At 32.7% G+C, this 21,700-nt stretch overlaps 5 protein-coding genes and 1 pseudogene across 7 annotated transcripts; 2 read left to right on the top strand and 4 right to left on the bottom strand.

The window, feature by feature from the left end:
* Positions 1-755: 755 nt before the first annotated feature.
* Positions 756-4,385, bottom strand: LOC111295718 (photosystem I reaction center subunit N). 2 transcript variants are annotated; one of them, XM_089745416.1, is made up of 4 exons: positions 3,649-4,331; positions 3,490-3,536; positions 3,303-3,405; positions 756-1,250 (listed from the first exon to the last, which is right to left on the bottom strand). In XM_089745416.1, the coding sequence occupies exons 1-4, from the start codon at positions 3,902-3,904 to the stop codon at positions 1,207-1,209; spliced, it is 450 nt and encodes a 149-aa protein (XP_089601542.1). In that variant the 5' UTR covers positions 3,905-4,331; the 3' UTR covers positions 756-1,206. The 2 variants fall into 2 exon arrangements, with proteins under 2 accessions (XP_089601542.1, XP_022745097.1); XM_022889362.2 differs by lacking the exon at positions 756-1,250 and having other exon boundaries at positions 3,123-3,405; positions 3,649-4,385.
* Positions 4,386-4,480: 95 nt separating this feature from the next.
* On the bottom strand, positions 4,481-7,373 carry LOC111295711 (magnesium transporter MRS2-3-like). Its single transcript, XM_022889349.2, has 6 exons — positions 6,902-7,373; positions 6,533-6,742; positions 6,304-6,432; positions 5,928-6,082; positions 5,594-5,825; positions 4,481-4,999 (listed from the first exon to the last, which is right to left on the bottom strand). Exons 1-6 carry the CDS (start codon positions 7,343-7,345, stop codon positions 4,712-4,714), a joined length of 1,458 nt encoding a protein of 485 aa, XP_022745084.1. The 5' UTR covers positions 7,346-7,373; the 3' UTR covers positions 4,481-4,711.
* A 4,073-nt stretch (positions 7,374-11,446) lies between these two features.
* LOC111295700 (coumaroyl-CoA:anthocyanidin 3-O-glucoside-6''-O-coumaroyltransferase 1 pseudogene) lies at positions 11,447-13,643 on the top strand (annotated as a pseudogene). Its single transcript, XR_016328729.1, has one exon. The product of XR_016328729.1 is annotated as a coumaroyl-CoA:anthocyanidin 3-O-glucoside-6''-O-coumaroyltransferase 1 pseudogene (transcript).
* A 138-nt stretch (positions 13,644-13,781) lies between these two features.
* LOC111298383 (uncharacterized) lies at positions 13,782-15,243 on the bottom strand. The gene has a single exon (XM_089745415.1). It carries the CDS (start codon positions 14,403-14,405, stop codon positions 13,923-13,925), a length of 483 nt encoding a protein of 160 aa, XP_089601541.1. The 5' UTR covers positions 14,406-15,243; the 3' UTR covers positions 13,782-13,922.
* A 128-nt stretch (positions 15,244-15,371) lies between these two features.
* Positions 15,372-16,191, top strand: LOC111295705 (uncharacterized). The gene has a single exon (XM_022889336.2). The coding sequence runs from the start codon at positions 15,509-15,511 to the stop codon at positions 16,007-16,009; it is 501 nt and encodes a 166-aa protein (XP_022745071.2). The 5' UTR covers positions 15,372-15,508; the 3' UTR covers positions 16,010-16,191.
* Positions 16,192-17,752: 1,561 nt separating this feature from the next.
* On the bottom strand, positions 17,753-18,278 carry LOC111298681 (uncharacterized). Its single transcript, XM_022893406.2, has one exon. The coding sequence runs from the start codon at positions 18,149-18,151 to the stop codon at positions 17,957-17,959; it is 195 nt and encodes a 64-aa protein (XP_022749141.2). The 5' UTR covers positions 18,152-18,278; the 3' UTR covers positions 17,753-17,956.
* Between the last annotated feature and the right edge of the window lie 3,422 nt (positions 18,279-21,700).

Below are 21,700 nucleotides of genomic sequence, written 5' to 3'. Positions count from 1 at the left end.
ATGTGATCAAAATTCAAATAAAGATGAGATACTCAGATTTGATTAGGGGGGATTTTCCCCGATATCAAAATTGAAAAGGTAGCTCTTTTCTCTGTGTGAGTAGTAGAATCAAATCATGGAAATGGCTTGGTCATCAATAAGGACAAGAACCCGTGTCTCTATGTGTCCAGGCAGGGCTCCATCTCCACTCCGATGGTTCCATTTCTCATAATAACGCAGAAGTTTAGGCTAAATATGCACATGAGAATGAGACAGGATGATGCGAAGTGTAATGGGGTGATGATGGGCATTCATATCAAAGCTCAGAGATGAGGAGGGAAATGACCAAGCTAATGTCGGAATATTTCATATGCATCTCCATGACCCTTTTTTAAGCCCCGTAAGATCCTGCCTTTGATCTTCCTGACCCGAAGGAACATGCCCCATTATATTTAATAATTTGCTCTTTTATCTTATTTGGAAGGCTCTTATTTTTAAATATATTTCTTATACATGATTTATTATTCCCGCTTTGCTCCCTCCAACCTTGTCTGCTTAGCAGCTGGCATCGAGCTTGATGTCATGGCACAATTATATGTCTCTGCCTTTGATTTCTTTATTCATCTAATTATTCCCAGTCAGTTCCTATTAAGATTATATAATTTGGTTTCTGCTGAAAATGTTGAACTGGGATAAAGAAAATATAGCAGTTGGGGATTTAGGGTGTCAAAACTTCTGATCTATCTATACTCACAGGTGCTATTTTCATATATTTTAATCTTCAGTATTGGGAGTCCTCAATGTAAGTAAAAAAAAAACAAAAAATTACAAATAAAGAAAGAGGAAGCAAAGCTAAAGACAAATAATGCTAGTCTCTGCCTTGTTGCATTCCATTATATTGGATAAGGATCTGAGAGAGGATGGGAAAAACATCCATTGTTCTTCCAACCACCACCAAAACAAAAACTTCAATCCCCTGTAACACAGAACGGGGAACACGGCCGTTGTGTTGGTTCTTATAGTACTTATCTAATTTCTGTTCGTGTCTCCACTGCTGTTTTAACAAGACTTGTTTCTGTTTTCCATGACAGCTGTCTGCTGCTCCCTTATCTGCAATTTCATAGAGCTGCATGTGTTACTTATCAGTGAGCATGAGCAGTGAGCACTATCATCTCTAGAATGCACTAATTTCTTCTCCTTTTTCCCCTTCCAGTTTGCAAATATCGTTCAGCGGTTCAGGCTAAATCTTGGTTTTGGATGCATATGATTTCCTGTGGTAGCAAAAATTAAATTAATGAATGTACTTTAATATAAAAAATTGCATACATTCATGCCAAGAGAACCTGCCAGAAATGAAAATTGTCCATGCCAAGAAATTCCAATTCCAATTATTTAACCTGTTATCAAGAAATCCCGGTGAAGATCCTAGTTTTGAAACATCAATAACTGTGTAGGTCAATCTGGTTGCCGAAAACAAACTAGAAGGATGGGGTCTTATTGTTACAGAAACAAAAGTAAAGTTTGTGGTAATATTTGAAGCATGAATCCCATCATCACAGCAACTAGAGAGAACAGGCATGCACCAGCACGACATGCCACCACACCACTTCTAAGGGGTTTTCAAGTACAATACCAAAGAAATAGAAAACCAATCTTTTCATTTATATATTGCATTGCGTAATGTAAATTTACTAATTGTGTCCATTTGGGCTTAGTTGTTTTAATTTATTGGAACTATTCTTCATAATCTTTCCTTTTTTTTTAACTTAGTCGGTAAGGTCTTGGCAAGAAAAATAGAAGGCAGACAATGAAAAAGGACGAGTGAGATGAAGAACAGTACACGTTTATTTTGTTGAAAAACTTTTGGAAGCACAGAGAGCAGATCCAGTGAACGCAGATTGCAGGTGATGTTGATTGTTGAGGGAAAAATGGATTATTTGATTGTTATAATTAAGTTTGCATCCTTCTCCTATCGCTTCCGCTGTAGCACATTGGCAATTCCTTCTGATATTTGGAAACCGGGTTCAAATCCCGGCAGCGGAAAAATTCTTTTGGTTTTTTAACTTATTTGGGCCAATGTTTTTCCCAAGAAGATAAAAAAAAAAGCTGAGTCTGGGTTCACTATTAAGTTTGATTTAAGTCCATTAAGCCAAAAGCCCACTATTACAAAGCCTACTTCAAAATTTTCAATAGAGAAAAAAAAAATAGTCATACAGTACTGCTGAAATAATGAAAATATATTTATCTCATAAAGCAAATCTACAAATCCACAATACAGATTTTAGTATAACATAAAAAAGGAGGGTTTTTTTTTTTTTTTTTGTGATGAAGGATTGAAGGTGAATCCATCTTTCCAAGGCTTCTAAGAATATTAATTGTTTATCCATTGTTTATGTATTTTTAGGAGTGATAAGGTTTAGTTTAATTTGAATTGAATTCGATTTCTTTTAAATATTTTATAATATTATAAAATTTTAAATTTTGATTCAATTCAAATTGAATTAAACTTTATCAATTTAATTCAATATATCGATTTTTAATTTTTAATTTATTAAACTTTTATATATTATTTTAAATATTTAAATAGATTTTAATATAAAATTATTTTTTTATTTTATAAAAATTTAAAAAATTAAAAAACTAAAAAAATATGTAATTTGATTCAATTCAATTTTTTTCAATTTTTATTTTTTGATTCGAAATTTAATCTAATTAATATATATTTAATATTTAAATTTAATTCAAACTAAATAAAAAAATTAATCTAAATTAAATCAAACACTACGATTTCAAATTAATTTTTGAATTTTTTGTTTTTTTATCTCATCCCTACGTATTGTCATACTAACCTCATTTGTTAAATTTTGCATTTTCGCAGGAAGAAGACATTAGACAGGGAAAGGAAAAAAAAAAAAAAAAACAAGTAACTCAAATTAGGATGAAAATACATCATTTCAGAAAGCTGTAGCACATTGGTAATTCCTTGGATGATTGGAATCAGGGTTCAAATATCGGTAGCCGAATCTTTTTTTTTTTTTTTAATTTTTAATGATATTTTAGCAAATATTGAAGTTGATTTGGAACTCGTAAATTTCATTTAAGAATGGCTTATATACCGGAATTATCCATCAGAAAGAAATTAGTAACATTAAAAATCGATTCGATGACATATATAATTGGATTAGCAGTAAGTACAGTTTTATGTTTTCAAGAAACTGGTACGTACGTGTTGAAGATTGAATACAAGTTGCAAGAAAAGGGGGTGTTGGGGAGAGGGGGGGTAGAGTAGTTTTATTTGTTAGCTTTAAGCCAATCAAGAATACCCTTTTCTGCTTCAGTTAGCTGCTGCTCGCTCTTCCCTTTCACAGTCCCTTCTACGAATTCAAAGTAACCCTTGTAGTTGCGCTTGTAATAATTCTCCATTCTCTGTTAAAAAGGTGATCAATTTCTAATTAAAAATAAAAAAGAAGATGGAGCAGATATGCATATATGGCCTAGAAGCTGATTTACCTCTTTGTCATTCTTGGCTTTGTTTTCCTCTGATTTCTTCAGATACTCTGTCAAAATTTACAGTTTTATTAAGTCCTCTAACATCCCAAATCGACCAAAAGGAAAACACTAGAAAAACAACAATAAAAATGGGAAAGAAAAGCAGTGAGAAGTGAGTACTTTTGAGAAGCTCGGTTCTGGAATCATTCAGTTGAGGAGCAGAAGCCATAGCTGATAAAATGAGACCTCTCCTTCCTAATCCCATGTCAGTGGTTGATGCAGCTGCTGTAATTGTATTTGTATTTGTTGGTTTTGGTTTGGAAGAGGTGGGAGGGGATTTCCCCTGTTTTCTATGAACTGCATGCACATTTGAAGATGCAAATTGGTTGACTGTTACAGTCAGTGCCATCAATATGCTTTGCGCTATGGAACTCATTTGGTAACCATTACTCCATTCTCCTTCTCTCGCTCTCTCTCTCTCTCAAGTCTCTAGCAAGAAGGCAGCCACCAGTTTTTTGAACATGAAGATAAAGATGAGGTTTCTTTGTTCCTTTGGTCCATTCTATCTACAACGTCAGTCTCGGTTCAAATTACATATTTCTCCTTGTTAGATAATAAAGGACATAACAAATGAAAAACATTTTGCGCTTATCAGGAAGAAATAAACACACTTAACTTAATTAATTTTATATAATTACTTTTTAAAATATTACGTACAGATTCAAATCCCAACCCTAAAGACGCAACCCTTTCAAAGCTATCATCTCATTTGTAAAAAAAAAAAAAAAAAAAAAAAAAGTTCGCATCAAAGAAATCATTATTCCTCTTTCTAAAAATTTGATTTAACATACTCTTGAACCTTGATCAGCTAAAATGCCAAGATGGTAATCATTGTTCCAAGCCATGCTTGCATTCTCTCCCCCTGATTTATGAGATAAAACTTGAAAGAAAAAGACTAAAAAAACCTCTCAAAAAAAAAAAAAAAGAAGAAAAGATGGATGGGAAAAGGAAATCAGAGAATAAGTCGCCTGGAAACATTGCAGCCGCAAATGCAGTTACAATAGGTAAACAGCATTCAAGAGATTTATACAGGTCACCATGTAAAGGATACATAAATGAAATTAGTAATTACCCATTGGTTTTGTCGGCACAAAGCAAATCTCGATAAGTTCACACAACTGATAGTAGATACTTTAGTTCATGTTATTACCCATGGCTTCGGAAGGTATACATCTTGGTCTAACTACTCTAACAAGCGCTTGTACTTGCACCACGCAATAGCAATCACATATAGGAATATCGTCCCAGTGGCACCACCACCAATTGTCCATAGGAATTCTGGCATCCCTGCTTTGCTATCATCAAATAGCTCAATTTGGATGTTCATGCCAAAGATACCGGCAACTACAATAAAGGCACTGATCACAAGGGTTGCTGTTGTCAGCATGACTCCCATCTGCAGGAGATGGTTCTGTTTGTCATCCAGCATTATGTTAATGTAGTCCTCTGTGTCATCCACATATTCCCTCAGCTTCCAAGAAAGAAGAGAAAAATTAAGAAAAATGTCAATAACCTCTGTCACAAGAAAACTGACTGATACAAGAAGCAAATCTCCATACTGCAGTTGAAGGTATAAATTGCGGTGTATGCTTTTGCATAAACATAGGATCTAATAGATGCTAATGAAATGTATAAAAAGGGTCATACAGCTTGAATATTGTGAAATTGAAATTCTTTTCCAGCTAAAATATGAAAAGTGGAAGTCAGAAAGCAACATGAATTCTTTTCCAGAAGGGTTACCGGGGTTATAGCCTGATAGGCTCTATATTCACATTTTTTCTTTATCATAAACAGAGCAAAATGCCCAACCATAAAAAATCCCTTGCAATATTTCATCCATCAATATCCTAAGAAAAGTTTACGAATCATATATCAATATCATCCAGTTTGAGTGAAATGAAGTAAAAAGTCCATAAAATGAACTCAGCTAGGATTCCAGGATTACTGCCTCATAGCTGTACCAGTAGATTGAATCAAGTTCCTTGAGAATGAGACTGATCCATGTCCAAATTATTAGATGATAACAAAGGGAACAGTAATAAAGTGCCAAATGCAAGTGATATACCGTGGATAGCTTGTTCAGTGTACCATCAATTTGTACAAAGTAAGCTTCCAAGAGCATTTCTAACTCCTCTACATCAAGGTGCTTGCTGATAGCACTGCGGGTGGTACTTGTACGAGTTCCATGGCTGTCTCTTCCAATTGCGTTAGGAGCACCAAATAAATGATCCTGGGCGTTATCAGAGTCCTGGAGATCACCTTGATAATTGGCTGCCAAGGAAATTTCAGCAGGTGTCCTAACATAATGCAGAAACAAATCTGAGACGCAGAAGATTGCAAATAAAATGAACTGAAAAAGGGAAGCTTTAATGAAATCAAGTGGTGAAATTGTTCAGTGCCTGTCATCAATGTCTGGTTGAAGACCTTCACCATCCATATCATCTCTCTCAATCATAGACGAGGTTGAAGAATTTTCAAGTAGTTGCTTCTCAGTTAAATACATCTCAGCCATATCTTCATCATCATCTAGCAAGTGTTCCAATTCATCCCTTACCTGAGAATGAGCATGTCTATATACTTAAATTTTGAATTAAAAATGGATTACAAACAAAGAAACAAAAGATGAAACTAGAAACAAGAAAATCATTGAATTTGTTGATGTCATCTGGACTCAAAATTTGCATCTATCCATGGCAGCATAAAAACTTTTAGGTCAAACAGTTGATATGAAAACTAACGAAAATCTGCATAGTTCAAAAGCTTAAAATACCAAACCTTTTGAACTCGCCCAGTTATTGCAACTAATCGGCTTTTAATTTGGCGAACACGCTCCAAATTGAGTGTACTAATCTTTGAGGTCAATTTATCCAAGGCTGGATGAGCCTCTTGCTCCAATGTCCTTGCCTGTTTTGGCAATAGAAAACAATAACCAAACGTAAGCAAAAAAACAACATGATGGTGAAAAAAGTTGAGGGACAAAATAACAGAGAAGAAGAAGACTCACTTCATTTTCTAAGCAGCTGCAAGCTGCTTCAAGGCATGCTTCTAATGCAACAAACTCAAACGGGAGAATCTTTGATCCATCCGGGTTCTCAAGACCCTGTTTCTCTTCTGCTTTACGTTCTTCATCTTGATTCTGAGGCTGTGAAAACCTTGCTGACAGATTTTGAGAACTAGTTCGAATTATGCAGTTGGAATCATCAACAGCGCCCTCCTGAAGAGGAAAAAAGAAGACTTGGCCAATGAATAAATAATTTTACCTAGTTGAAATAATTGAATTTCATTGATGCAAAAACAAAGCAGGAAAACAAATAAAAACCCTAAATCGAAAATCATAAAACAAAAATATATAAAGAAATAAAAAGAAAAGAACCTGGGCTTTGGTTGCTTGATAATGACACAAAATCCGGCTTTGTAGCTCATCAACAAACGGCGTAACCGAAGGATCCTTAGAATTCAAAAGAAAAACCTCTTGGGCCGTGATGATTGCCTTTATGTGCTCTAAGTTAATCACGATCGCCTTTTCTCGACCCAGAATCGTCGACGGGTACGACAGAAGCGGGTCCAAGATCCGAAGATCTCGAGCAGGTAAACCCGTCCGCCTCATGATAGCATGCTTTCCGGCCTCCACCACCTGGGTCTGGCCGGTTGAGTCCAGTAAAAGCCATGGCCGAATACCTGTCCCTTTTTTCCGATGACCAGGGACGGTGGTGGTGAGAGTTTGATTAGAGAATAAAGTGGGCCGCGTTGCTAGGTCGGGGTCGTCTTCGGATTTGGGCGGGGGCGGTGGCGGTGGCGATGGAGGTTGAGTTCTCATCGGCCTAACGTTTGGAGGGTCCTTCGATACCAGAAGCTAGTGGTATGAAAAGTGGCGTTTATATTCTTTGCAGTCCAATTTGGCGCAAGTGTTGCAGTTCTGCAGTGCTGCATTATCCGTGGCTGATGGGAAACGATGTAGTATTTTATTTGAAGCTGTGTACGGTATCAAATTTTAAAAACGAAAATAAAAATCAATATAATTTTGACATGAAATACCTGTTGTTTTCAAGAACAGAGACTATCCACCCGTATCTATTTCTGTACGGGACGTATATATATTAATCGGTTAATATTATTATAAATATTAAACGTGATTTTTAAATTTAAAACTTTTTAATATAGTATTTGAGTAATGAATACATTAATTATTATTATTGTGTCCTTATTGTTGTGTGAATTATGAGTATAATAGATTGAGTTTGGATTTATATAATATTAAATTTGAATTTAATTTAAAATTTAAAATTTGATACAAATTTAATCAAAAAAATTTTTTTAATTTAAATTTGACTCAAAATAAAAATTTAATTATTTTAGTTCACTTGATTAAATTTTATTAATGTGTAAAAATAAACTCAATTTTTATATTAAATTAAAATTTGATTATATGTACTCGAATTTTAGTTTGAAATATTATATTAATTAAAATATATTAAAATATAAAAATTCGATTAAGCTCGTAAGATATTCAAGTTGAGTGTAAGTGTCACGGGTCGAGACTTAAGCTCCGACCCGAGCGGTTTCGAGACCCGAGCATTCACTCTTTTGGCGTTTCGGATCAGCTTGATCGCCAAGGTTCATACCCTTGTGAGATATTATCCGCTCTGGCCCCCTGCCCTTACGATTTTGTCCTACAAAAGGTGTCTCACAAGAAAGAGATGGTGTGAACCCTTATATACCTCAGTGACCTTCCTATTCAGCTTGATCGTCAAGATTCACACCCTTGTGAGATATTATCCGCTCTGGCCCCCTGCCCTCACGATTTTATCTTACAAAAGGTGCCTCACAAGGAAGAGATGGGGTGAACCCTTATATACCCCAGTGACCTTCCTATTATGTTCGATGTGAGATTCATGATTCCTCCTTAGGTCCATGACATTCTTTCCCACCCAACCTCGTGATGCCCTCGTCACGGAGGCTGGTCACTTTGCCTACTTCCATCGAGGTGCTTGACGTGGATCGAATGGTTTAGGACTGGCTCTGATACCACTTGTCACGGGTTAAAACTTAAGCTCTGAACCCGCACGGTTGGCCCCTTGGCCTCATAGTTTTGTCCTACAAAAGGTGCCTCACAAGGAAAAAGTGTGAATCGTGACAGGTAGGCTGATCTGAGACGTCGGAAGGGTAAATGCCCGGGTCTCGGAGTCGCATGAGTTTGGAGCTTAAGTCTCGATTCGTGATAAATGGTATCAGAACCAGCCCTAAACCGTTCGACCCATGTCAAGCGCCTCGAGAGAGGTAGGCAGGGTGGCCAGTCTCCGTAACGAGGGCGTCACGAGGTTGGATAGTGAAAAATATCACAGACCTAAGAAGAAGTCCTGAATCCCACATTGAACATAATAGAAGGGTCACTGAGGTACAAAAGGGTTTACACCATCTCTGCCTTGTGAGACGCTTTTTGTAGGACAAAACCATGAGGTCAGGGGGGCCAGAGCGGATAATACCTCACAAGGGTGTGAACCATGACAGGTAGGCTAATCTGGGACGCAAGATGAGTGGATGCTCAGGTCCCGGAGCCGCGTGAATTCGGAGCTTAAGTAATGTCACGAACTTAAAGAGGAGTCCTGAATCTCACATTAAACATAAAAGGAAAGTCACTAGGATATATAAAGGTTTACACCACCTTTGCCTTTGAAAGCGTCTTTTGTAGGATAAAACTGTGAGGTCAGGGAGGCTAGAGCGGATAATACCTCACAAAGGTGTGAACCATGACAGGAAGGCTGATCTGGGACGTTGAATGAGTGTATGCCCGAGTCCCGGAGTCACGCAAGTTCGGAGCTTAAGTCTCGACTCGTAACATAAGAATATTCGAATTCAATTTAATCGATAAGTCGAGTTATTCAAACTCGAACTCAATTTGATAATAATTAAACTGAATTCAAATTTTATTTTTATCGAACCCGAGTAGCTTACGAATATTAATATATCATTTATATCTCTAAGCATAATTAACTTTAAATAATAACATAAGACAAATAAAAAACATATTAATTAACAAATTAGCAGTTACGATATTAAGTTTTGAAATTTTAAGTTAAGATATCAAATTAAATATTACATTTTAGTTTAAGGATCATTTAAAATATTAATCTTATATTTATATATATATTTAATAAATATATAACTAATGACGTCTTGGTTTAGTGGTGTGAGGAGGTTTTAGAAATTTGAAGTCTTAGGATTAAGTTCTATTATGAATGAGTTTAGTTGTTAAGTTATAGTTTATTAGTTGATTATTCAATGATGTAATTATTAATTATTTAAGTGATTATATGGATGTAATATTTGATTATGAATATAATTTAAAAAATTAATATATAAATATAAAATATATATCTGTTATGTTATATTAATAAATATCTACAAATCTTTTTTATTTTGTCAAACAATTATACAAAATTTTTTTATTTTGAATTGTTGTTCTTCAAACTTGCTTTTAAGTGTGCATTGTATTTTTATTATTTGTAAATTTTGTATTTATTGTAATAAATTTTAAATATTTAAATATTTATTTTAAGTTTTTAATGTAACATTTATTATCATTTTTAAGATTATCAAGACAAGTTAATCACCAATATTATCTAATTATTTGTGATTTGGAATCACTTCGTGTGGTTAAAACTTATTAATTTTTAGTAATTAAATATTACTCTATTTGGTATTACTAAAAATTAAATATTATTTTATCTGAAAGTACAAAAATAATCATGCATATATATTATAATAGTTACATAAATTAATAATTTTAATATTATTTGAAGATAATAATTTGTAATGTATTAGTAATATTTTATTTATTTCATAATAAAATATAATTGAATTAATAATTAAAAATATATTTATTTATAAGTAATTAAGCTAGTTTTTATAGTATAAATTATGTGAAAAAATTTGAATTAGAAAATAAAATCAATCTATTAAAAATTAAAAGATTATATTATATATAAATTAAAAAATTAAAAGAAATCACATAAATTATTTTTTCAACTTGTTACATTGAATACTATTTAAAAATACAAAAATTTATAATATAAAATAATTATAATTAATTTTAAAAAGAACAAAATTTTTAATTCATATATTAAATAAGTAATATTAACTATTATTAATATTACATATTATTTCACCTTAATAATAAAACTTTTTCACCTTTTTAGATAAGAGTTTTATCATCCTCAAAGACAGTAATCTAATCTCTTTTAATAATCTAAGATTAATGTTATGTAGAACTACTAAATAATTACCAAACATAATGATCTAATCACCGTATAGAAATCATTATAATTTTTTTGAATAATCACTTTATATCAAATACTATCTTAAAGAACAATGAACATGAAAAATTATATCCTCCATTAAATGTCCACTAAAAAAAAAGTATAAATTTTATAAAAGAATAAATATGATGATAAAAAATATTTTATTCGCTATTTTATTCACTCCATACTCGCACCCTTAACATCTTTATATGTTATAATAAATTTTGAAATAGATCTTATCTATTAAATGTGATTAAATGATATAATTGAAATGAAAACTATATATGTTGATATGAGTCCAGCTTATTTTTTTTATATTAATATTTGGGATTTACTCTTGCTTAAATAAATAAATATTCCTAATGATAAGATGCACTTATCTAACTGCTCTATATATAGTGAGTAGCCTTATTTTGGTCTCCTCTTTATCTACATTTAAATAACCTAGCTGTTTTCTTGTCTTATCTTGCTTTGCATCCATCCTTTTTCAGCTTCAATAATTTCAATGCCGCATCTATTCCATTCAAAATCTTTCATAAGAAGAAAGAACATCTAAAGAATCAGAATTTATGCGAAATTGGGCCATCAAATTAATTATGTTCGCTATATATGATTCATCATCTGACCCCATATCTGCATATTGAAGCTTGGGTAAATTTCTTGGTCTCAACTACAAAAATGGCTCAAGCTAACCAATTGAAGGTTCTTGATAGCAGCAAAGTTTCACCGCCTCCAGGCTCAGTTCCCACAACCTCTCTCCGTCTCACTTTCTTCGATCTGCCATGGTTTCGTTTTCCTAATATACAACGCCTTTTCTCTACGAATTCCCATACCCTACCTTGGACTTCATGGAAATCATTCTCCCGTTGCTGAAACACTCTCTCTCCCTTACTTTCCAACATTTTTTTCCCTTCGCAGCCAATATCATGTGCCCACCACCACCCGGCAAGCCCTATATCCATTATAAAGATGGTGATTTTGTTACTTTCATGGTTGTTGAATCCCCTGCAGATTTCAATCATATTGTAGCCAATTATCCACGAGATGTTAAATTGTTACACCCCTTTGCGCCGAAGCTGCCAATGGCACCTGCGGCAGAAGATGGTACTTGGGTGCTCCCCATCATTGCCTTTCAAGTCACTGTGTTTCCAAACGCCGGTATTTGCATTGGGTCTAATTACTGCCATGTGTGTGGTGATGGGAAGACGTTCATGCATTTCATGAGGTCCTGGACATCTGTTTACATGGCGGGTGGTGACTTGACTTGCCTTGAAAAATCACTTCCCTTGTGGAACAATGATGTCATCAAGGATCCTGACGGGGTGGAGTTCTTTCTCTTGAAAATGAACTGGAATTGGGTGTCATCCTGTGGTGGGAATTCTGGCCCAGCCCATCCTGTATTAGCAGCAGATAAGGTGCGGGCAACATTTGTGTTGGGTCGAGCCCATGTCCAGAAACTAAAGCATTTGGTCACAACGAAGTGCATGAAGGGAGCAGATTCAGAGCAATTGCACGTATCAACTTTTGTTGTGACATGTGCCTTAATATGGGTTTCTTTGATCAAAACACAAGAAAGTGCTATTACCAACTTATCAGATGATGATAACGATAAACTTTACTACTTTCTTTTCCCCTTCGATTGCCGTAACCGCCTGGAATTTCCAATTCCTGAAACATATTTTGGAAATTGCATAAAACCGAGTATTACAGAAATGAAGAAAAGTGAGGTAATTGGAGAAAATGGGTTTGTTGGGGCGGCAACAGCCATTGGAAGCAAAGTTAAAGAAATGGAGAAAAGTGGTTTGAGAGGTGTGGAGAATTGGATACCAACTCTCATGGAAAGAATAAGATCAGGGCGTCTAATTGCTGTAGCTGGATCGCCAAAATTACATGTCTATGATACTAACTTTGGGTGGGGAAGACCTAATAAGGTCGAGTTGATTCACATTGATTCTGGTGAGGCTATATCTCTTGCGGAGTGTAGAGATGAGGAAGGTGGAGTTGAGGTTGGTCTAGCTTTAAACAAGAATCAAATGGATGAATTCGTTGCTATCTTTGAACACAGCTTGAAGCTTCTTTGATTTCAGTATTAATTTTGTAGGCACGTAATTTCTCCATTAGTAACAAGTTTCCCACCCATGATCCTATGTGATTGATTGTGTTTGTCATAAATAAATTCACAACTAAAATTTCAACAAATTAAATAAGTTAGGTTAGAGAGATTTTTATTCGCCATCTTTTTGAACAAAATTCTGGTACCCTTTTTCCTCTTAATTTTGAGATCTTATATAGTTTTCAATTTTTTTAAATAAAAATGCTTTCATTCATAAATCAAATGAATTTTTCAACTTTTGTTCCGACTTCATCTGTAATTGAACCAATAGGAGAAAAGTCTAGGTTCATTTTCTGTATATTTTTTTTTAGAAAGAGGTTATGTTTTGAGGATAAAAAAATTATTATAAGTATTAAAATTTGAATCACAAATTTAATAAAAAACATCTTTTAAGAATGATAGTATGAATTAACTAAGTTAATCTTCACATCCATTACCTGCATCTTTTTCAAAACTGCTAAAGCATCCCCTATTCTGCCACAATTTCTTTAAATCCCATCTTTATAGCGAAGTCCAATGATCGAGCCTCAACAGTACGAATTCGTTATCCATGGCAGATTGGTAATGTGCTCTCCCATAACCAGACCTTCTGTATCTTTTGTCATCCCATATTCCACCCATCTTCCGATCTCTATCAATAGTGCCATCAAAGTTCACTTTATAAAGACCATTATCAGGAGGTTCCTATGGCAGGTGAATTGGTTGCACTCTGAGTTTCCATGTTAAATCACCAAATATTAGGCATGAAATAAATGAAGAATGGGAAAAGTTAGATATTTGGTCATCTGTTCATTATCATCATCTCAATTTCATAAAGGCTAATAATATACAAATAACATCAATTGAAACTCAAAAAATACATAAAATTATAAGCAAATAAAAGAATGATTGCAGATTCCCTGTTCCCCTTTGGAACCTAACCCAAAAAAAAAAGTAAAATCAAGAATACGTGTCAAAAAATCAATGTTCCAATTCTTCACCCTTCAATAATTGTAGTATCTCTTGTAAGCATAACTTCTGCTTCTAGCATACAGCGCATCTTCCTCGAAGTAGCAGGGCTTGTCCTCGTCAATTCTCGCCAGGCCAACGCAACTATAACTTCTCTTCAACCCACCATACGCATCTTTCATCTCCTCTTCCTGCAAAATTGACTCCATTGACCTTTTCTTCGACATTACTTCTAAGTAATTCATGAATTTCTCTTCATTGTTGGGTTTTGAATAGTTGACACTGAAACTCCTGGGCAACCGTGAAACTTGAGGTGGAGCAGGGCAGCCGATAACTCCACCATAACCGACCTTACTAGCGCATTCCTCCATTCTCTTCACGTAAAAGTCTCTTGCCTTGTGTAAAGCTCTCTTAGGCTTTGACATGTAGTGCCTCAACTTACTTTGTAACTCTGCCTTGCTCATCGGCTTCGACATGTAGTTCTTGAACTTGCTTTGTAACTCTGCTTTGCTCCTCATTTCTGTACCTTTAACCCTTGATTTGTTACCAAACCCCTCGAACTGAAACAGAAAATGGAGGAAAGATGCCTAGAGGAACTTGGAAGATTGAAACTGTTTGCTGAAGAAGAGAGTTAAGATATATATATATGTATATATCTATATGTATATATTATCTTTCAATGTTTTTGTTAGACTTGAAATTTGGAAGTAGCAGGAAAGGAAGATTGGATTGGAATGTTCATAAAGAAATGCTAAAAGAGTCCACTGAAAAGATGTTGGAGAAAGAATGTTTGGAGCTTAGTATTTTGGCCTTATTTTGAAGCTGACCTGTTTATTGTCTCATGATACTCTAAAAAGAAAACAGTTCTGATTATTATACTTGCAAAATTAGTTTAAAAAATACCCATTTAAGGGATAAAATTGGTTATATTGGTAAGATTTGAACTTCGCTTGTAAAATTTAAATTGAATCTCATCACTAATGATTTTGTACGAACTAATCTTAGCACTGGAATGAAAAAAATCTCTTCTCGTCCTAAATTTTATGTAAAAAAAAAAAAACATTTAACACATACTTGCCTCATTATACTTGTTCTCCTTTTGGATTAATGTCAACTGAGAAGAAAATTTCAAACCTCAATATTTTTCTTAAAAAAATCCGGTCATGGTTGAATTGCCCACTCGCTCCAATCGAAATGTACACAATACACTGAGAGAATCCTTGGGACCGCCAATGCCGATTTTTTTTTTTTTGGCCAATCCAATACCGAGTTAGAGAGAGTCTAAATTTCCTGGCTTTTACTCAGTTTTCGTTTTGGTCAACTTGGTTATTTTATTCTTTTTGTTTTCAATTTTGGCCTACTATCCTACTATCTGTTAATATTATCTTTTTTGCAGTAGTTGAAGTTTTCATATGAAATAGGTCGACACGCTCGTTACCATTTCAATCAAACGACCTTAAATCCAAGTTACTTCCAAGAAACAAGTCAACTCTGCACCTTCATATAAACCCATCATTATCTCTTCTTTGCCTCAAAATTAAAAGAAACCTCGCTCTTTGTTATAAACTGGTTCATTTTTTACATCAGACCTTCTTCTTGCAAAACAAACGCAGGTCCAAAAATGAGAAGCAAAAGCTGTAAAGCAAACAGGGAAAGCAAGCTAATGAAAATCATATGTTCACCCATCAGAATTCTGAGCAAGGCAAGAGACTTCTACATGAAGAGTATAGAGGATTGTGCTGGCAGGGTTGGTCATGGTGGCGGGGTAGTTTGCTCTGCTCCCCCTTCAGCTTCACGCTTGCCTAAGAGTTTTTGTGTCAATTCTTCCAAGGCAAAAGATGACGAAGAGTTCACACAACTTTTACGTGCGGTATCGAAGCGTGGCATAGACAGTAAGGTGGTGCAGAAAATGCAACAATCACGCATGAAAAAAACGAACATGGGATCAGCTGGTGGGATCCTGGGAATGAGAAGTTACAGTGTTGGGGTTGGAAAGATAGGGAGAATTGATGAAGACAAGCCTTGTTCCTTTGAGGAAGATGAAATTGATGCTATGGCGGATTTGCTGTATCGACCAAGTAGAAGCTACGCCGTTGGGAGGAAAGTTACAGCATATCGTTAGTGAATTAAGGCCATTGGCTCCTTTTCTTTATTGTTTTTCTATTGGAAACTTCTATTTGTAAATTACAAGTAGGTATATGTGAAACTTTGTTCTTTGCTCAAAGGAGCTTCGCTTATAGGCATTGACGGTGTAAACTAGTTCATCTTTATCAAAAACAAATTTCTTTGCAGATTCAAAAGTTATATATCCCTTTTGAAATTTTGATTCGATAATTATAGATTGGCTTACAGATCAGATGGGATGAGTGTGGGCTTGACAAATAGGATCTGGTTGATTACTGTAAAGCCCAAAGTTTTGTCCACAATGAGCTTACTCAGTAAAACATGCCCAAATTGACGGGCTAAAGTTAGAATTAACAGTATTAAATATGCAAAAATTTTTAGAAAATCATTTTTGATTCGAGGAGCATTCATTTTAGAAAATTTTAAAAAACGTAATTAAAAATTGGAAAAGAGATGTAAAAAATAAAAAATAATTGATTAATGATTATTTAAGTCATTTTATTAAAAATTAAAATTTTGGAGTATATTGATAAAAAAATTGAAGTGCAAATAGCAGTATTAAACAATTAATTTATGAAAATTAAAAAAATTAACAAGATCCTTTCATATACTTCAAAAGGGGAGCCAAATATACCAGTTCTCAAAATGTTTTAATTCCATTTTCAAAATTTAAAAATTTTATTAAGAGTGTACTAGGTACTAGTTTTTTTTTAATAAATAAATTTATTAAAAGTAAATTATTTTTTAAAACATTGTCCTCTTTTTAAATTATAAATTTAATTAATTTAAAAAGAATTATTAAAAGAAAATGTTCATAAACTGTGTTTATTTATCATTATTGAAATTTTAATTAAAAGAAAAATATGGTTTAAAACATTATTTTATTTTCTTTAAACTGCAAGGATTGAAAATTGGAAGGGGCTTTAAGAACGAGTTTGGCAACTAGAGAAGGCCCCTATAATTGGGATCATAGGTGAGGTCCACCATTTTTATTACTAATACTAGTACTGGAAGTTGACATCCTTGATTTCGAATTCGATGGCCATTGAATCTACTGATTTTTTTCGAACTGCTTGACAATAAAATCACATCAACAAAACCGAAACCTAAAAATTGAAAGAAAGCAGCTTGCTTTCATTGACAAATAACCCTAATTGAACCATTTGTTGGAGAGTTTGGACTGAGGCAAGGCCTCTTAATTTGGATCGACTCCATTTCTACGGTTCTGATGCGACCTCAAAGTCTCAATGTCAAACCCACTGCCTCACCAGAAAGTCTACGTTCCCACAATAACATTTCCTTTAGTTTTCGATTTGCTACCCAGGAAAATTAAAAGGAATGAAAAAAAAAATCAAACTTTTTTCTTTTTTATACTTCGACTGAAATTAAACCGGAAATTATAGTTTTCAGCTGATGAAATACTCGTTCATTGGCTTATTAAAGACAAACCATCTAGTGGAACTGCTATGGACCTTATCATTTAATATCAATTACAGCTAATTTTATAGTTGGTAATTGTGCCAAAGAGAATTCGAGTCAGATTTGATCTACTGTTCTTCACTGGAAGAGAAATTGTTGAAGGAATAAAATTTGCTTAGCCTGCCTGGGTAGTCTTTTATTGGATAAATCAAGAAATAGAGATTTATCAGATACAAGGTATGGTTTCACCATTCATATCATTAATATTAACTGATTAGGTCATATCATCATCAAAGAAAAAGAGAAAACAGAAACGTAAACGTAAACCCCAGAAAACAAAACAAAGCTTTCTTTTCTTGTTTGCCAATCAGAGACGGTTCTACTATCTTGTAACGTCCAGAAAAGACACATAACAGTACTTTACAGTACGTATCTACAAGAAAATGAAAAAAAAAAAGAAAAGGAGAGATACAGAAACAGAGACTTCTTTGTTGATGGTTTTAAGAAGAAGATTATAGAAAAAGGGTCATGAAATGCTACGCTCTCCAGGGCGATCAGCGACTTTCAAAGTCTTTTCTATGAGCTTTTTTGCCCTCCTGCTACGGATCTCTACCTTAACGCTTGAGCTCTTGTCCATCTTTATGTATGGCTTCTTGGACTTCTTCAGGGCTTTTACCTTTGACTTGATTGATTCGACCAAGTTCCCCAACTGGTTTGCCATGCCGGATTTCGATGAAGAAAAAAAAAACTACAAAATTAATGGCAAGACAAAAGAGGGTTTTCTTTCTTCTTACAATTCTTGCATCTTTGCTTTGCCTTAGGCTACGACCTTGAGTTTGTGTGAAATGAAACTTACCGAGGTTTTTAAGGACTTTCTTGTGACTAAATGGACTTGGTGTTGAACATAATTACGAGCTTGCCATTACCCGAGTATCAGTGACCCATTTTCGGTACTAGAAATGACAATATTGCGTAGTTTGGGCGGGCGTGTACTCACTCGTCAAATTCAACCATATGAAAATTTTGATATAATTATATTTTCATTTTCTTTTAATTTTTTTTTTATAAAAGATGTCATAACTTAAAAATAAAAATCACAGATATTAAAATTTAATTTTTAAATTTATTAAATATTATTTCTCAAAAATAAATATATAAATTAATTAAATTAAAAATTGAATTAATAAAAATATTTTCATAAAAAATGTACTTATTCATATGGAATTAGATAATATTCATCATCGGCAAAAACAAAAAAGTATTCATCATTTTTTTTTGTTTGGAGCCTTTTAGTATTTGATAATCACTTTAAATTTTGATTAATTCGAAGTTAAATTGAATCAAATTTTATAAAAAAATTTTTTTTATCAAACTTATTTTTTTATTCATAATATTTAAAATCAAATTTTTATTTAAAAATATTAAATTTTTTATCATTCGAATCAATAAATATCGAAAAGTATTCATCATTTTCAGTTGTATACATTGATAAACTTGTTTATGTATTTAAATCAATTAAAAAGAAAAGATTTTAAATTTGAATAAAATAAAAAGAGAATAGTCAAATGCTTACGTATTTTAATAATCGATAAGTATAGTGACTATATTATACTGCCATGGGGTACTTGTTTTTGTTTTAGAAGAAGGTGGTTTAAGCTCTGTTGTACACCTTTAGTATGGTACGGTATTCAAGAAAAATAGTGGCTTGGCCGCCTGTATTGAGTAGTTGAAGATTATTTAAGTATTTATAAGAAAAAAAAATGACTAGGATTTTAGCACTTATTATGGTAAGCGCTGCCTTATTTTTGGATTATTAATTGAAAGAAATTTATTTGGAAAGTTGCATCCATCATTAAATTAATTTATCTATCCGGAGCTAAATTTTTTTTTTAAATTTTTGGGAATTAAATCAATACATTACCTAATTTTTTTTTTTAATTTTTGGGAATTAAATCAATGATGATTTAGAACATTACCTCCATTATGGAAATTTAATTATTATGATTAATTTGACTTTTGTTTAATAATAAGAGGGAGGTTTTAAAATTATGAAACTTTAAGTTTAAGTTATTTTATTGTTTAGTTAATTAATTATATGATGTAATATTTAATTGATTATAAATCTAAATTTTTAAAAAATTACTATGATTAATTTGCAAAAATATTTGTATTTTAATTTTAATTTTTAATGTTTGAGATTGTTAGAGATTGAATTTGATTTTTGAAATTTAAAAAAATTCAATAATCTAATTGATATTTGCATTTCATTTTTAGCATTATATTTGACAAATTGACAATTATCTTCCCCTTCCTTAATTAAAATCATTTATAATCAATAATGATTTATGAGTTAATCCATATCGATAAAAAGATAACTATTTTTCATACCATAAGAATTTAGAGAAATATTTTGAAATTAAAATTTTCAATTCATCAAATATATGTGAAAGAGTTTAAAGATAAAGTAAAATTCAAAGATATCTTTAAGGTCACCTGTGGTTGATAAATTTTAAAATTGTAAAAAAATTTTAAAATGTTAATATTTTGAAATATATTAATTTAAAATAACAAAATTTATAATTACGTTGTTTGAATAATTATTTTTTAGAAAAAAATTTAAATATTTGAATTTGATAAAATGAAAATTATAATAAAAAATAATGATACTAGAGATAAGAAAAAGCAAAATCTTAAAAAATATGAATGTCATTAGATTTATAAAAATATGTAAATATAACTAATATATTAAAAATTAAAAAAAATTATAATGAAATTTAGTAATTAAAATTAAAGAAAACAAAATTTACGTAAACAAATAAATAAATGTGGATTTCTCACTATAAAACCGAGGATTTGAGATCTCAAAAATTTCTCATTGAATTTCAAAAATTTTAACAATTTTAATTTTTATTTCACCAAGTAAGTTAATTTCTTTTTTAAATTTTATAAGTCTAATCTATACATACATATATATATATATTATAATTTCTCGTTCAAACGTACCTTAAAAGTATTACTTAAAAAATTGATAGAATACAACTTCTAAACGATGGTTCTGGGACTTAAAAGAATTAACAAACCTACACGGCTTTTCTTCTAGTTGGAAACGGCGATTAGAATTTGAGAGGAGACGAAATCATTTTTTCCCAACAATTTGTGTATATTTTCTTTTATTTTTTATTTTTTCAAGTTTGACGTTAACATTTGGGATTCCAAGCCTTCACCCACCAAAGAGAAAACCTCAAATTTGACTTCAAAGGCTTTGCGCTTCTGTTATTTTTCTATGGTGGTGGGACAAAATTGATGACTTCCGAAGCCTTGGGCTTATACTTTTCTATGGCCTCGAGTTACTTCGGCTATCACCGAAAGTCATCTACGTGCTATGAATTACGATTTGACCACAAAAGAAATTGCAGTCTTTGGACGAATCAAAGTTATTTCAACTTATTACGGATAATAATGAAGCACTCAATTTTTTTGAACAACAATTTCCAATATCATTAGTCTATTAACAACAACAGTTAACAGACCATGCAAGTGTTTTGAGATTGAGGTACCTTGGACACGTGCAATTGAAAGAAACCCAAGTAAAGGCTTAAAATTCGACCTCAAAACCTTTCAGATAAAATCGGTTCTAACCGTTGGAGATGTCTCCTTTGAGTTTGGTTGTAATTTTCTGAATGAATGAATGTACAAAATACCTATCAAGGGTCAAATATTACACAAAGAAAAGTCAATGGGACCCTTACAATGGCCATATGTAAACGAAGCTGAAGAGAATGGGATAACATCATGTGCAATGCACAAATGATTTATAGTAATGCCTTATCTTACTTAAATATATAAAAATAAAGATTATAAAATAATTTTTATGACTAAAAGGCGGCAGCTGACCACACTAGATCCTCTCTATTCTCTTAGATCAAACTCATAAATAAAACAGACAACTACTTAAAAAAAATAAATAAAGATTTTCTTTCTCTAAGAAATTGCATATGAGGAAAAGGCCTCCCCTGGTGAAGCTGTCATTCTTTTTCGCGTACTAAAGTCTATTTAATATAACAGTCCTAGGCAAAGAGCACAATTTCATATTCAAACACAGTATCGATATTAGAATGCATAAAACTCCAGAAAACACTTCAATCATTTTTTTTTTCTCTTGAATTCCTGACATGCATTTTTAAAAGAAAAAATCAGCATATAACTCATAATTCAAGGTTAGATTTCTAACATATGATATAGGAATAAGGAGCAAGCTATAATGTGAAAG

This window comes from Durio zibethinus, chromosome 16, assembly GCF_047325235.1.
Source record: "Durio zibethinus cultivar Kanyao isolate XHJ-2024 chromosome 16, ASM4732523v1, whole genome shotgun sequence".
Taxonomy (NCBI): Eukaryota; Viridiplantae; Streptophyta; class Magnoliopsida; order Malvales; family Malvaceae; genus Durio; species Durio zibethinus.
The sequence above is the reverse complement of the archived record's forward strand: the minus strand, read 5'-3'. Positions and strand labels throughout refer to the sequence as shown.

Coding starts and splice junctions, on each gene's coding strand:
- LOC111295711 (XM_022889349.2), bottom strand. CDS start 7,345: ATGAGAACTCAACCTCCATCGCCACCGCCACCGCCCCCGCCCAAATCC. Junction 6,743..6,901: donor ATCAAGCAACCAAAGCCCAG/GTTCTTTTCTTT, acceptor TTTCCTCTTCAG/GAGGGCGCTGTTGATGATTC. Junction 5,826..5,927: donor CAACCAGACATTGATGACAG/GCACTGAACAAT, acceptor GCATTATGTTAG/GACACCTGCTGAAATTTCCT.
- LOC111298383 (XM_089745415.1), bottom strand. CDS start 14,405: ATGAGGAGCAAAGCAGAGTTACAAAGCAAGTTCAAGAACTACATGTCG.
- LOC111295705 (XM_022889336.2), top strand. CDS start 15,509: ATGAGAAGCAAAAGCTGTAAAGCAAACAGGGAAAGCAAGCTAATGAAA.
- LOC111295718 (XM_089745416.1), bottom strand. CDS start 3,904: ATGAGTTCCATAGCGCAAAGCATATTGATGGCACTGACTGTAACAGTC. Junction 3,537..3,648: donor CAGAACCGAGCTTCTCAAAA/GTACTCACTTCT, acceptor AAATTTTGACAG/AGTATCTGAAGAAATCAGAG. Junction 1,251..3,302: donor GCTAACTGAAGCAGAAAAGG/GTATTCTTGATT, acceptor TTGCTACCACAG/GAAATCATATGCATCCAAAA.
- LOC111298681 (XM_022893406.2), bottom strand. CDS start 18,151: ATGGCAAACCAGTTGGGGAACTTGGTCGAATCAATCAAGTCAAAGGTA.